Source organism: Manis pentadactyla, chromosome 6 (assembly GCF_030020395.1).
Source record: "Manis pentadactyla isolate mManPen7 chromosome 6, mManPen7.hap1, whole genome shotgun sequence".
Taxonomy (NCBI): Eukaryota; Metazoa; Chordata; class Mammalia; order Pholidota; family Manidae; genus Manis; species Manis pentadactyla.
In genome coordinates, this window is record NC_080024.1 from 14,277,673 (window position 1) to 14,292,296 (window position 14,624).

The 14,624-nt window shown below is 39.4% G+C and overlaps 1 protein-coding gene across 1 annotated transcript in view; it reads left to right on the forward strand.

Moving 5' to 3' along the window:
• The window catches only part of FARSB (phenylalanyl-tRNA synthetase subunit beta), a 75,289-nt gene that overhangs the window by 13,396 nt on the left and 47,269 nt on the right, over positions 1-14,624 (forward strand). The window contains exons 3-7 of the mRNA XM_036913963.2: positions 5,334-5,389; positions 9,064-9,218; positions 10,810-10,879; positions 11,517-11,632; positions 13,943-14,093. Of these exons, the coding sequence (XP_036769858.1) occupies positions 5,334-5,389; positions 9,064-9,218; positions 10,810-10,879; positions 11,517-11,632; positions 13,943-14,093 (548 nt within the window). The remainder of the gene's footprint in view (positions 1-5,333; positions 5,390-9,063; positions 9,219-10,809; positions 10,880-11,516; positions 11,633-13,942; positions 14,094-14,624) is intronic.

Sequence of the window (14,624 nt, forward strand, 5' to 3'; positions counted from 1 at the left end):
ACACCATCATAGGACTACTTCCAATATGATGGCTTGTTTGTCCCAGACGGGTAGGTCTGAGACAGCAGATGATTGAGAGAGTGCTCAGAGTAATAGAAGCCACAGTTTTCAGTGACATCTCAGAAGTGATACACCATCTTGTGCCATGTTTTCTAGGCCAAAGACCTCTCCTGGCAGGGTGTGAATAGTACGAGGTAGGTGTGCTTGGAAGCTATCTTGCAGGCTGACTACCACAGCCTGTCTTCTGGCCCCCAAGGCTCCTGTTCTCACATGTGAAATATACTCACCCCCCTCTGTCTTGCTAATGGATTTCAGCCCCAGACAAGTTCACTGTGGATTCAGTGAGACCGAAAAATAACAATGGAATATTTTTGGGGTGAAAGGGTTTATACCCAACTTTACTCCCACGGTGGCAGGTCAATCACTAGAATCCTGTCCACTCAGAGCGAGTCTGCATACAGCACGCTGGTCTTTGCCTCTGGGCCTCTCTGCCCCCCAGCCTCTCAGTCTCTGTCCTCGGCTCTGCCACCACTCTAGTCTCTGCTGTCCTGCATCCTTGCAGCCGTGCAGCACCCAGAGCACTGGCAGAGCTCTTTTTATAGAGTCAGTAACAATGTATAGCCCACATGTGTGTAGTGAGCTAGCCAACCAGGGCCAGGTGAGAGTCCTGGCCATAGGAACCTCCACTTTATCCACACTCCACCCCTCCAGGATTCTCGCCTCTCAGTCTATGTATCCTCAATCTTCTGCAATGGTTCCTGTGCAAGGAAGCTGGAACTTTGTAACCAAAATCAATAATAACAACAGAGGCTATGATAATATACAAATAACAAAAATTAGGACAAATTATAATAACCCTCAAGCCTGAGGAGATCCACTGTCACCAAGTGGTCATCCTGGCTGTATTCAAACCAGTTCTACTCAAAGGAGTTAACCAGAAGGACCATGAGTGGGCCTTAAAATACCCACCTTCTCCAGCCCCTCCAGCAGAAAGTCTTGCAGACACACAGGCTGATCGTGTTGCTTTGTCTCTGGCTTCTCCTTCATCCCCAGTGGCCGGAACAGCTGCTCCACTTTCAATTGTTGCCACAGCTCTAGTAAGATTCTGTTTAACTTTCCATCCAATTTTTTTCTGTCTGCTCCTGCCTTTATCAAATCAACCCATATCTGGGCCCTCGTAAACTTCATGGGGCCCTTTAAATTCTTCTTTCAATCAAACTATTTCCTTCTGTGCTTCCATTACTTGAGCCTGAGGATGGGAGCAGAGCATAGAGTGCTCCACGACCTGGGGAGGGGGCTGCACCTCTCCTTGGAGGAACCCGCGGTTGCCGGATCTTTATTTTCTTTCGGGCTTTCCACCAGCTTTCAACCAGGTGGGTTTTCAACCGAGGGGGTGCTGATGCCTCCGGCACCTGCAGGCCCTCCACCCCCACCTGTTCATCAGACCTTAGCTCCTCCTCCGTTTCTGGGGCTGACGGCTCCCCTACATCCTTCACCTGCCCCAGGCCCCTGGCAGCCTGCGCTCCTGCGGCTTCCTCTCAGGCCGCTGCTCCTTCTCGTGCTGTTTCCTCTCTGGCCACCATGACATCCTTTACCATTTCTATAGCACCTCATAGTGATGCCATTTCAGTCACCCATAAATTTTTTCCCTCCTCAGTGGCACCTCTTAGCTCTTGTTCTCATGATGCCTCTTCTCGTGCTTCCTGCAGGAAGGCGTCTTTCTCCCTTATGGCCTTTCTCAATATTGTGAGGAAAAGCCTTCCCACCGTTCCTGCCGCCTCACAGGCACTCTGTTTCCCTAGGAAGTCCCTATTTTACTGAGGGCCAACTTTAGTGTCTCAGGCGTCCAGTCCTGGGGTGGGGCCCAGTCCTCTAGGAGGCAAGCCACCTCAGACCAGATGTCCACTGGGGTCCATTCGACTGTCTCCCCGTCCACAGGGGCAGCCCGCTGAAGCACTCCTCGCGTGAGGGCAGCCTGTTCTGTTCCTCGGTCAATAGTGAATCCTGCCAACTGTCGCCAGTGTCTCGCCAGTGGGTTTCAGCCTTGGACAAGTTCACTCTGGATTCAATGAGACCAAAAAATAACAATGGAATGTTCTTGGGGCAAAAGGGTTTATACCCAACTTTATTCCCACGGTGGCAGGTCAATCACTAGAATCCCGTCCACTCAAGCGGGTCTGCACACAGCAAGCCGGTCTCTGCCTCTGGGCCTTTTCTGCCCCCGCAGCCATCTCTGCCCTCGGCACTGCCAGCACTCCAGTCGCTGCTCTCTGGCAGCCGTACCACCGTGTTGCCCAGAGCACTGGGCAGAGCTATTTTTACAGAGTCAATAATGTATTGCTCACACATGTGTAGTAAGCTAGCGGGCCAGGTGAGGATCCTGGCTATAGGAACCTTCACTGTAGCCACACCCAGGGCCCCCAGAAGTGTCACTCCACTACAGCAGCAGCTGAAAAAATTCAAGTCCAGAGTCTCATCATCTGAATCAGGTCCCAGTGTGGATGCAGTTCCTCAATTAGTTGCTTGAGTAGTTAGTTACTCTTGGCCTAAGAGACTAAAGAGACAGATTATCTGCTTTGCCTACACCTAACGTACAGTGGTGGGACAGGCATAGGTAACAACCACACACATTCCTCTTCAAAAGTGGGGAAATGGGAGACACAAAGGGGTCAGTCATTGGTCCGTGGCAGTTCTGAAACTGGGCGGCCAAAATGCTGGATATTCTGGATTAGGTCGCAAGGCCTGGAATCAGTCTCTGTGGCCCTCAGCCCTACCTTCCGGGCTCTTGGTTCCATCCTCTGAGTGATCCTTACTTATTTTTGGAGAAAGAAAGCCAGGGCCTGAGAGCTGATTGGTTTTCTCAGTCTATTTCCTGCTGATAGATTTTGGGGATTCAGAAACTTCATTTTGTCCTGTCTCTGACCTTTTCAGCTCAAGTTTGCTATGTTTCTGCATATGTATTTCTTTTCAAAACTAAGGGTACTTGGTGAATTTACCTGATTTCCATTTCATGAGGCAAAAGCCATCTGCAAATCTCTTTACCTTGGGCTTTTGCTGATATAATTCCCTTAATTAAGCTCAGTTGTATGCATGAATTTGAGGCAAACCTTTAATTTTACAGTGCCTTTTGTCTGAATAAAGAGTAACTTCAGTCTTTCTTAGTTTTAAGATTTCATAATTATACCCTTAATTTCGTCTTTCGACTGTGTTTCACAGCAAAGCTGTGGATTTGTTCTTTGCTCAGAAGTCATTTCTTAATTGTAATGTTGTTTTACATTGGGAGAGGCTGAGAAATTTTAAAACTATTCAAGTTCTGGCTTCTTTTGTTATAGTCCTTTAGTTTATCTCTTCTCTCACATTATAAGCAGCAAGAACAAAACCAGGTGGTCACTTTCAGCACTGGTTGGAAGTCTTAGTTATATCACTCCATTGAGTACGTACATTTTCTACAGTCCATTCCACACAACTGTAGGCAACAGCGTTGCTGAACTCTATGCCCCTACACGACAAGGATTCCCCTTCTGCTAGTTTCTGGTAACGCTCACTTTCCTCCATATCCTTACCTGCGTCCTTCTCAAAGGCTATGAGGCTCCTGTTAACAGCTTTTTCAAGGCACTTAAAGGCTTTGATTTTTACTCTGAAAGCCCACCTCCTGATTCCAAGGTCATTCCCAGGTTTCTCCCCATGTTTTGTTATGGCAGCACAACACTTTCAAGGACTCAAGTCTGTATTACCTATTGCTACCCCGGTACTTAGGAGTGTAAAACAATAAGGCTTTTCTATTTCACGGTTTTGGAGAGAGAGGAATGGATGAGTGGTTTAGCTGGCAGTTCTGGCTCTCTCACAGGTTGCCCCAAGCTGTCGGCTGGGCCTGTGGTCATCTCAGCGCTTAGCTGGGGGTGTGAATATGCTTCCAAGCTCACTCCTGAGGCTGTTTCAGACCTCAGTTCACACAAGAGTGTGAATACCAGGAAGCAGGGGGCACTGGGGAGCTCTGTTATTCCTTGTCCAGTTAATGATACCCCACTCACCTGTTCACCCACCTGAGACCCAGTGGTCATCCCAGCCTCCTGCTCACTCACTAGTCCTGCCTCCCATTCAGGCACTGAACCTTCCAGATTCTGCCTCTTTCACATTTCTCACATTTTTCCTCATGCTCCCTGCTGCTCAGGCAGGACAGAGGGCAAATCCATTGACTTGTCTTATTTGATTTCTTCCTACTTGTTCCATCATATCTCTTCCTGACATGAACTTTATGCTTCATCCATACTGAACTCTCCGGTTTGTCATACTGTTGTCTCAGTGTCCACCCTCTCTGCCTGATGACCTCCTCCTTTCTGTGAAGCCTTAGCTGACCCCGAGTGGAACAGATTACTTCCTCTGTGCCATCCCTGTACCTTGCACTTAACTATATTTATACATCTGATTTCCTTAGTAGAGGAGGAAGTACTTAAGGCAGGAATTGTGTTTTTATTTTTAAGGCCTTAGCCCCTACTCCATTGCCTGTCATATAGTGGGTGCTCACTAAATGTTTGTTAAATGGAAGTTCAGTTTCAGGATCAGGAATCTTAAGACCAACTTTTCACTAGTACAATACTGGTAATGATGGTTTGTGTCTGATTTTTGATAATGAGAAAACCCAGAAAATGCTGTATCAGGTAACAAAGCAAAGTAGAGTATAATTTACCAATAAGGAAGAGAACTATGAATTATTGCAGACCTGTTTCACGGTGCTATTATCTGCATGATCTCATTGAAATATTTACAACAGTTCTAGGTTAAAAAATGGCTAAGAAATGTTAACTTTATGGTATGGATAAGGCACTTTGATCCACTTTATGGGTGAGACATAGGAATTAGGTAGTATACATAAAGTGCCAAGCTCTCAGAATTTAGTAAGTGGGATAGTCAGAATTAACTCTGAATTAACTCTGATTGGCCTGTCTCCAAAGTCTTTTGTCAGGCCTCCTCAGAATTTTAAATGATAGGGCTTATGTGACATTATTCCATTGTGTTGAATCTTTAATTTAGAACCTGCTTTACATTTGATCCTTACTTAACAGGGTGTTTTTCTCCAAAGTAAAGGTAGTACAGGTGACCTAATTCTGTGATGGATCTAGTTAGATGAGCCAGCCCTTTAATAGCTTTGTTTTTCTTATTTTTTTAATTTTTTTTTTTTTTTTTTTTTTTGGTCAAGCTGTTATTTTCAAATGGTGATGCGTGATGCCTGATATTTAGTATGCTTGGCGTAAGGCAATTAATAAAAATGCAATTTATCTATTCATTTTTTTCTCAACAGATTAAAATTAGCTATCTCCTATTTTTTTTTCTAGCTGACGAAGAATTTAATGAACTATGTTTCGAATTTGGTCTGGAACTTGATGAAATTGTATGTATCAGATATTTATTTTTTATATATGTGGTCTATAAACTCATTTTTCAGAAGTTTACTCTATTTTATCATTGTTACCTTATGGTTAGACGTAACATTTGTGGGCCATGGTGATTCCTATGTTCTGTATTAAGGGGCTAAACTCTGGTTCTTAAAGTTTCTACTGCTTTGTTTCAAATTTCAAAAGCATCCTAACAAAAATGAACATTCTTACCTTGTTTTCCCCTCTGCTACTTCACTGTTATAGGTAGTTTTTTTTTTTTGTATTAATGAGCATCTGTATGCTTGAGAAGTAGGCTGAGATTTCTGTAGTTTATATTAAGTTGCTATTAATAATTTTATTAGGCCTCAAAATTATGTTTGAGGCAGCTTTATATCCCAGAGCATTGGACTGGACATCAGAAAATTCGAGTAAGTTCATGCTTGGTGTCGGGTAACCATGGACAATCACTTTCCCTCCCTGGGCCTCCTTTTCATCTGTGAAATAAGGGGCTTGGATTGCATGATCCCTAATAGATCCCTTCTGGCTCTGCAATTTCTATGGTCTTTGATTTCTATAAGGTTTTTGTTAACACCAGCAAACCCAAACATACTGTCTTTGCATGAATTAAGATACTGAAAATGAAAGAAGATGCAAGCTGCTATCTTTTTTTACAAAGGAATTAGGCCATTTTTTACTCAGATGCCTTCATTTCTCTGGTTAGCACATTTTCTCCCCTTGTTTATACAGGTCCCTCCGGTAATCCAGCATCCCCTGCGACGTGACTCGTCTTTCTACACTAAAAAAACAGCAATTTTATTGACCCCTTTGATTGAACTCTAATGAAGTTTTAACTCTTCCTCCTCCAGCTGCCTCTTAGCATCTCTCCCTCATGTCTCTTTTCTCCCGTCCTGCTCCCTCCTCTCCTCCTCTTGCTCTTTTTTTTTCTTTTTTTAAATTTTCCCTTATTTTAAAAATATGCCTATGAGATACCTGGCCTGAGTGTTTCTTAGAGCAGACTACAGCCTTGCATGGCCCCAGCGTCGCGTGGGCTCTGAGGTCCCTCACGTGTGACGTGGCACATAGTACTTACTGACCAAAAGAGATTCCCTGCCTGCTGTACAAGGGTAGATGCTAATTCTTTATTTGGGCAATAATTTGCATCTGCTTGTATTCTGACATTGGGAGGGCAGCCTGTAAAACAGAAATCGTTACCTATTTGGTAGGAATCTGTCAATCAGGTGAAAAGGTTATTGGTAATAGAAATTGTGGAAGTTCTAGTTAAATGGGGTTTCCAGACAATTAATGGGTAACATTAAAAATTGGAGTATACAGTCAACCCTTGAACAGTGTCAGGGTTAGAGGCACCAACCTCCCACACATTGGAAAGTACAGTATAACTTTTGACTCCCCAAAACTTAACTACCAATAGCTACTACTGTTGACCAGAATTACTGATAACAAAACAGTCAGTTAACGTATATTTTGTACGTTATATGTGTTATATACTATATTTTTACAATAAAGTAAGCTAGAGAAAAGAAAATACTTAAGAAAATCATAAGGAAGAGAAAATACATTTACAGTATATACTATATGCATTGAAAAAAAAATCTGCGTGTAAGTGGACCCATGTGGTTCAGACATGTATGTTCAGGGGTGGACAACACCCTTGAAACTCCATAATTTTTTTTTTAAATTTTATTTTGGTATCATTAATCTACAGTTACATGAAGGACATTATGTTTACTAGGCTCCCCCCTTCACCAGGTCCCCCCCACATACCCCTTCACAGTCACTGTCCATCAACATAGTAAGATGCTGTAAAATCACTACTTGTCTTCTCTGTGTTGCACAGCCCTCCCTGTGCCCCACCCACACCATACATGCTAATTGTAATGCCCCCTTTCTTTTTTTCATGCCCTTATCCCTCCCTTCCCACCCGTCCTCCCCAGTCCCTTTCCCTTTGGTAACTATTAGTCCATTCTTGGGTTCTGTGCTTCTGCTGCTGTTTTGTTCCTTCAGTTTTCTTTTGTTCTTATACTCCACATATGAGTGAAATCATTTGGTACTTGTCTTTCTCCGCCTGGCTTATTTCACTGAGCATAATACCCTCTAGCTCCATCCATGTTGTGAATGGTAGGATTTGTTTTTTTCTTATGACTGAGTAATATTCCATTGTGTATATGTACCACATCTTCTTTATCCATTCATCTACTGATGGACATTTAGGTTGCTTCCATATCTTGGCTATCGTAAATAGTGCAGCGATAAACATAGGGGTGCATCTGTCTTTTTCAAACGGGAGTGCTGCATTCTTGGGGTAAATTCCTAGAAGTGGAATTCCTGGGTCAAATGGTATTTCTATTTTGAGCATTTTGAGGAACCTCCATACTGCTTTCCACAGTGGTTGAACTAATTTACATTCCCACCAGCAGTGTAGGAGGGCTCCCCTTTCTCTACAACCTCGCCAACATTTGTTGTTGTTTGTCTTTTGGATGGTAGCCATCCTTACTGGTGTGAGGTGATATCTCATTGTAGTTTTAATTTGCATTTCTCTGATGACAAGCGATGTGGAGCATCTTTTCATGTGTCTGTTGGCCATCTGAATTTCTTCGTTAGAGAACTGTCTATTCAGCTCCTTGCCCATTTTTTTATTGGGTTATTTGCTTTTTGTTTGTTGGAAACTCCATAATTTTTAAGCATTTTGATTGAAAATTTGTATTTATAGTTCCCTCCTGTAGGAAGCATAGGGAATATGGTTATCTTGAAGAAAATCTGTTACTCTCTGCTATAGTGTGGTGGTTGAGATATTCAAAGCTTTTTGCCACTGCATTAAAAATTATTATTCTAGTGGTATTTCTTCTCGCTCCTCCCTTCTGGCTGCCTTCTTTCTTGCTGCTCCATACCTTTACTGTCACTAGATTGCTTCCCAGTGTTCCTGTGCTCCCTTCGGATTCACACCACAGCTTTCAGATGATCTCAAATGTTTTTGTTTGTCTTTACATTGCTAACACTCATTCTCTTGTTGCTTCCAGGCTTGAGTGCCCACAGGATTTGGCTTTTTTAGAGTCTAATCTTTTAAGAAATTACATTTCTTTCATTTGATGAATCACCTTTATTTTGCCTCTTTGAAACATTGTTATTGTTGACAACATATTGTTGATATTGTTCTTGGTGCTAGGTTTTTGTGTTTTTTTTTCAATTTTTCCATTAGGGATGCACAAACTTTCTGTCAAGGGCCAGATAGTAAGCTTTGTAGGCTGTAGAGTGTCTGTCACAACTCAGCTGTTGCAGTGTAGAAGTAACAGTAGATGATACACAGAGGAATGGGCCTGGCTATGTACCAGTAAAAGTTTACTTATAAAAGCAGATAACAGGCGTGATTTAGCCAGTGGGCCATAGTTTGCCAACCTATGTTTTAGATGGATTTGTACTGTTCTGGAATAACTGAGAATGCTAGATATTGAAACTCAGCAGAAGTCAGAGTCATTTCTGTTGGCTGTGATTATAGCATGAATATTTTCATGTTATTTTTGTTGAATATATAATAATTTTCATGTTATTTTGTTGTATATATAGTAATGTTTTGTTGCAGAAAAGGACATGTATAATGTAGTTTATAGTACTGACAACTACTTTTTCAAAAGAATTTAGATTTGTTTTGTTTTATTTTTGGGGCTTGTTCTAGACTTCTGAGAAGGAAATTATAAGTAAGGAACAAGGTAATGAAAAGGCACAGGGGGCCTCCAATGTTATTCTTTACAAAATTGACGTCCCTGCCAATAGATATGATCTCCTTTGTCTGGAAGGATTGGTTCGAGGACTTCAAGTCTTCAAAGAAAGGTAAGGGAATTTGTTCATTAAACATTCTGCTGAGTTGAGCTTTTTTTTTTTTCACCTGTCATCAGCAACCCTGTTGGTAAATTTCTTCTGGAAAAAACTTGTAGGAGTGGTGCACACTTTAGGTCTGTGTAGAGGGCTGACTGGAGGCTGAGATTCATAAAGATCGTAGACATTTGAAAATCTGCCTGAATGTTGAATCACAGCCTTTCATTATGGGAGCATATATTACAACTGAAGTGGTTAATGATTTTAATACTTTTTAAAAATTTCTTTAGTAGGCTCCTGTGAGTTCCCTCAGTAATCCAATTGGAATAAATAGTTCATTGGATTTGTTAAAGGTTGGGAGAAAAGTAGAGGTGGCTAAACTTGATATGGTATTTTCTTAAAAATTATAAAGAGGTTTGGGAATGGCACTTCCTAACTGGAAAAATGAAGATCTTAACAATGGCTCTGTGATCTTGTACAAGTTCACTGGCCTCTCTAGTTTCAATTTTCTTATTTATAATGAAGAATATTTTTAAATCTCCTTCTAGCTCTTCATGTAATAAAGATAGAAAATAATGAATATATAAAGTGGAAAAGAGGTGAAACGTACCAGCTACCAAAAATACTTATTTTGGGTCTTGATACTTATACATTGTTTGGTCAGTTGTAAAAGAGTAAGAGCCTTTGGCTGAAAGGCTAGACTCTGAACTGAGGCTTCAGATGAGTGATGGGTGTTGGTGAAAGGCATTTGATTAAGGTGGTTAATATCTGGGGCTTGACCCAGTTGGTTTTCCACATGACAGTCAGATGCTTATATTTTAGGGTCAGGGATAATCCCTTAGTTCATTTCCCAAACCTGCCTGATTAGAATTTCTGTTGTCAAAAGGCACTTGGTATGATTTTTATGGTCAGATAGAATTAGGAAAGTAACTTTAAACTTCTGCTACTGCAAGTGTGGTGTGTGGACCAGCATAATATCCATCTCCTGGAAGCTTGTTAGAAGTGCAGAATCTCAGCCACTACTCAAGACCTATCGAATCAGAATCTGTGGTTTAACAAATTCCCCAGTTGACTGTGAGCACACTGAGTTTGAAGAAGCACTGACTTAAAATAGTAGATTCCCACCTCTTATGATGGTAAGAATTACCTGGACTATATTTTCAAAATGTACCATTTACCAGGCCTTTCCCTTGAATTATCCTGATCTAGTAGGTCCAGATGGGGCCTGGCAAACTGTATGTTTAATAAGCCCTATTTTTCTTAGAAGCTCAGCATCTTTAGAATATACTTAAAGGTTATCTAATGAAATCCCTGAGCTGATAGTGAAATGCTTCCTATACATTTGGCTTAGCTAATGGTTTTCTAGCCTCAATTGATCCTTAATGATAGGACTCTCATTACTAAGACGCATCAGATACCATTTTTTAGACTTTAAATGTTAGAAGGTTTGTTAGTTGTGTTTTTTTAATATTCAGCTAAAATTAATTTGCTATAACTTCAATCCATTGTTCTAATTGTGTTCATTTGTATACTTTCTATACACAGAATAGAATATAGTTTATCAAGTGTTTTGATAATGAATAAGTTTGCTTTGATATTATTTTAGGATAAAGGCTCCAGTGTATAAACGGTTAATGCCTAATGGAGAAATCCAGAAATTGATCATCACAGAAGAGGTAATAAGGATAAATTACTGCTTTCCTTTTTAAAAAATCTCTTGTGTATGTATCTGTAAGGTGGGGAGGGAAAGGAACAAAGCTGACCCTTCGGTCAAATGTAATTTTCTTTGATCATTTGCTAAAATGGATGTATATTTAGCCTCTAGCTCTTAAAAATTGTCAATTTGTTTTTACCAAGAAATGACAGGGAACACAGCATCTCTTTTCCATGAATAATTTTGGAAAATAACATCCAAATGTTTGTGTAAAATTACATTTGAGATGTGTAAATTGTGGTGTATTAATAAAATTTAAAAAGAAAAACTTTTAGGGAGATGTTATTTTGGTAAAAATATCAACTATGAGCAACTACTTAAAGGTTCACTTTTTTTTTCAGTTATTTAGTGAATTTCAGAAGTCTTACCAAAATGTAAATGTCATGAGGACAGTGACTTTGTCTCTCATCACTACTATATTTTATTGTTGAATGAATGAATATATTTTCACTGAATGAATGAATCAAATAAATGAATATATACTTGTTTGGATGAAAATTTGTGATTACGGCAAGGGTGCAGCTAACTTTCTATTATAAGATGTTACTACAAAGAAAAGCCTTCATATTTACCATCTCTAATGATATAATAAATTTCAGACAGCTAAAATACGTCCTTATGCTGTAGCAGCTGTTCTCCGAAATATAAAGTTTACTAAAGATCGATACGACAGCTTCATTGAACTTCAAGAGAAATTACATCAGAATATTTGCAGGTTTGTGGTTGCAGCTTCTTTCCTCCTTGTCTTCACCTCCTGCCCTTCCTTCCTTTCCTCTTTCCCACCCTCTTTCCTCTCTTCCTCCTCTGCAGGTTTTTTTCAAAGCATTTCTAAATTAATAATATGTGAGAGTGACAAGTAAACTGTTCAACTAAATTTAAATTTAGTTTTAAATTTAAACAAGTTTAGTTTTACCAGACAGCTATTTGTTACTGCTTACAAATAGTGTATGCATGGAGATGAGAGAGATATTTTAAACACTGTATAAAAAAAGAATTATGTAGTTCCAGAGATACTGTGTTTTTTTGTTTTTGGTTCAAATTTTCAGTGAATTATACTACTAAATATTAAACCATGGTAATTTGAAGTATTATTATAAAAATGGAAAAAAAACCAATTTTGGCTTGGTATCACTTTTGGAGTGAGTATAATTATAAATGGACAGATAAAATTTGAGACTTCTGAAACAGAATTTTCCTTTTCTGTCTTTGATATTACTATACATCATTTCTCATACAGTTCCCTTTTGTGCAATGATTTTCACACCGGTATAATTACTGAACTCCTAAGGGTCAAGGAAAATAATAGTGGGAGTCACTGTACCAATTTCAGTATTTATAAAATCCTAATGGAAATTGGATATTTATTGATGATAAGAAACATCAGGCTTTAGCAAACATATCAAGTTTTTTTGATTTGGTCCTGAAATGTATCCATATAAATGATCTCATGCTGATCAAAATGTATGATTAACAGTTGTATTATAAATGTCTTGAATAAAAATAGAGAAAGTGATTTGTTTTTAAACTGTTGTAATTTGGTAAACTGGAGACTAGAAGAGGCCTGTATGTGAGGGCTAGGGACGGGGTTGAGGGGGAACCTTGGATATCCTCCTGGGATGAAAAATGTTTTAAAAAATAAAACACCCATGGTTAAGGTCATGAAGTCTCTTTTTCCTGAAACATCTTTGCTTATGTGTTAAGAGAAACTTAATTTCAGATTCCAAGTAACATTTATTCCCAGTTCTTCTATAAAGCTATTTGTTATCTTGTTAACATGTCATTATTAAGCAAAACAATAAAAATATAAATGCAATTTTAAAATGAAGAAGAAAGAAGATTTCTGACAAGGATAGGTGTACCTAATAAGTGGTTGAGCCTGACTATCTGCTTTGGACATACTTTATTTGAAGAATCTCTTTTTATCTAAATCAGAAACCATTTCCTCACTTAATTCAACTTTAAGCTCTGTTTTATGTGGTATTTCTGGAAATCATGAGCTTTTTCTAAGGGGCAGAATAAATCACATCCTAAAAGTCTTGTGTGCCAGAGTTCTTACCTGACAGTAAATCCTAATTAATCTCTTGATTGAGCTTTGGAAATCTGTGTTTTTCAAGGAATATGTTCATTTCATTTAAACTGTCAAATTTATTGGCATAAAGTGTTTGTGATATTTCCTTAGTATCCCTTTAACATCTGTGCTATTTGTAATGATATCATCTCTTTATTCCTATGTCTTCTCTCTTTTCTTGATCAGCATGGCTAGAGGTTTATCAACAGTATTGATTAATTTTCAGAGAACCAGCTTTTGGTTTCATTGACTTTCTCTGCTTTTTTTCCTCTGTATTTCATTTATCAAGCGATGTTCTGTTTAGTGCTAATTAGCCCCTACTACTGAAGCTCTCTTTCTTATCCATTGCCGCATGAATGGTGAGGTTTTCAGTCTTTGTGAGCACTGTTCCCATGGGCGGTTCTCTCCTGGCCTTGGGTAATTTGTCACATACGCATGCACTGATCAAAACTCAGCTGAATACTGCGGGGGGACCCTCTGTAGAGCTCCAGAGTTCTGTCTGTGTAGCTGTCTCCTCTCCTCTGTCCTGGCCACTCTGGTGGTCTCAATGTCCGTAGATGCTTACTAAAGCATTTATGATAATTTATGTTTGATTGAGGACATTAAGAGGAAATAAATTAAAAGAAGGTAAAAGGAATATTGACTTTGAAAATGTCACATAGCATGACACTTCAGAAAGCATAGTGTCAAGGAATTTGACCAGTTACTGAAATAATGTGTTTTCGCTAGCTTTATAATTTCTCATTATTTTAATGGTTGTGAGAATGAGTTCATTATACTCCTCTAAAGTTGCCATATACCAACAGCCTGTTTTAGGGAAGTGTCTAAAAATAATTTTTTTAAAGCATATATAGTCTATCTTTAGAATGTCTGCTTTGGCATATTCAAATCTCTTTTTCTGTCTCCTTCTCTCCGTCTCCTCTCTCCCTTTCTCTCTCTCTCTCTTTTAACATTTAGGAAAAGAGCTCTGGTTGCTATTGGTACCCATGATTTGGACACTCTGTCAGGCCCATTTACTTATACTGCAAAGCGGCCTTCAGATATCAAATTCAAGCCTCTAAACAAGACCAAGGAGTATACAGCCTGTGAACTGATGAACATGTACAAGGTAAATGTTCTTGTATGTTATGCAATAGCTCTGTATAAATCATGAAATTCCATTAAGATCAAGTTTTGGGATTAGAGAAATGTAATGAGAGCTTTTTAAAAAATCGCATTGTCTGGACACCAACCAAGAGCTACCAGTTCATTTGATCTAGAGTCGGGGCCTGGGCAGTCTTGTTACTGTTTTTTTTAACCTTTTGGATGGTTTTTAAAATAAAGCCATGATTGCGAGCCACTGAAATAGACCATGCCACATTATAATATTCATATTTGGGTATAATTAAAATCCATACAACTATAAGGAACAAAAGAATTAGCTAGTTTTTTTTTGTGGGAGACAGTATTACGAAGTGTCTACCTGCTCTTCCAGCAGTGAAAATGGATTCAGTAGTCACTTCAAATTGCACTTAACCAATGGAAGTAGTAGGTGTCCTTCAGAAAAAGCAGCTCTTCCCCTTGGCCTGATTTGTCAGGAATTTCTTCCTATTTATGTGAATAATTCAGTGGTAGTTTGAATTTTGTTTGAGATGATTCA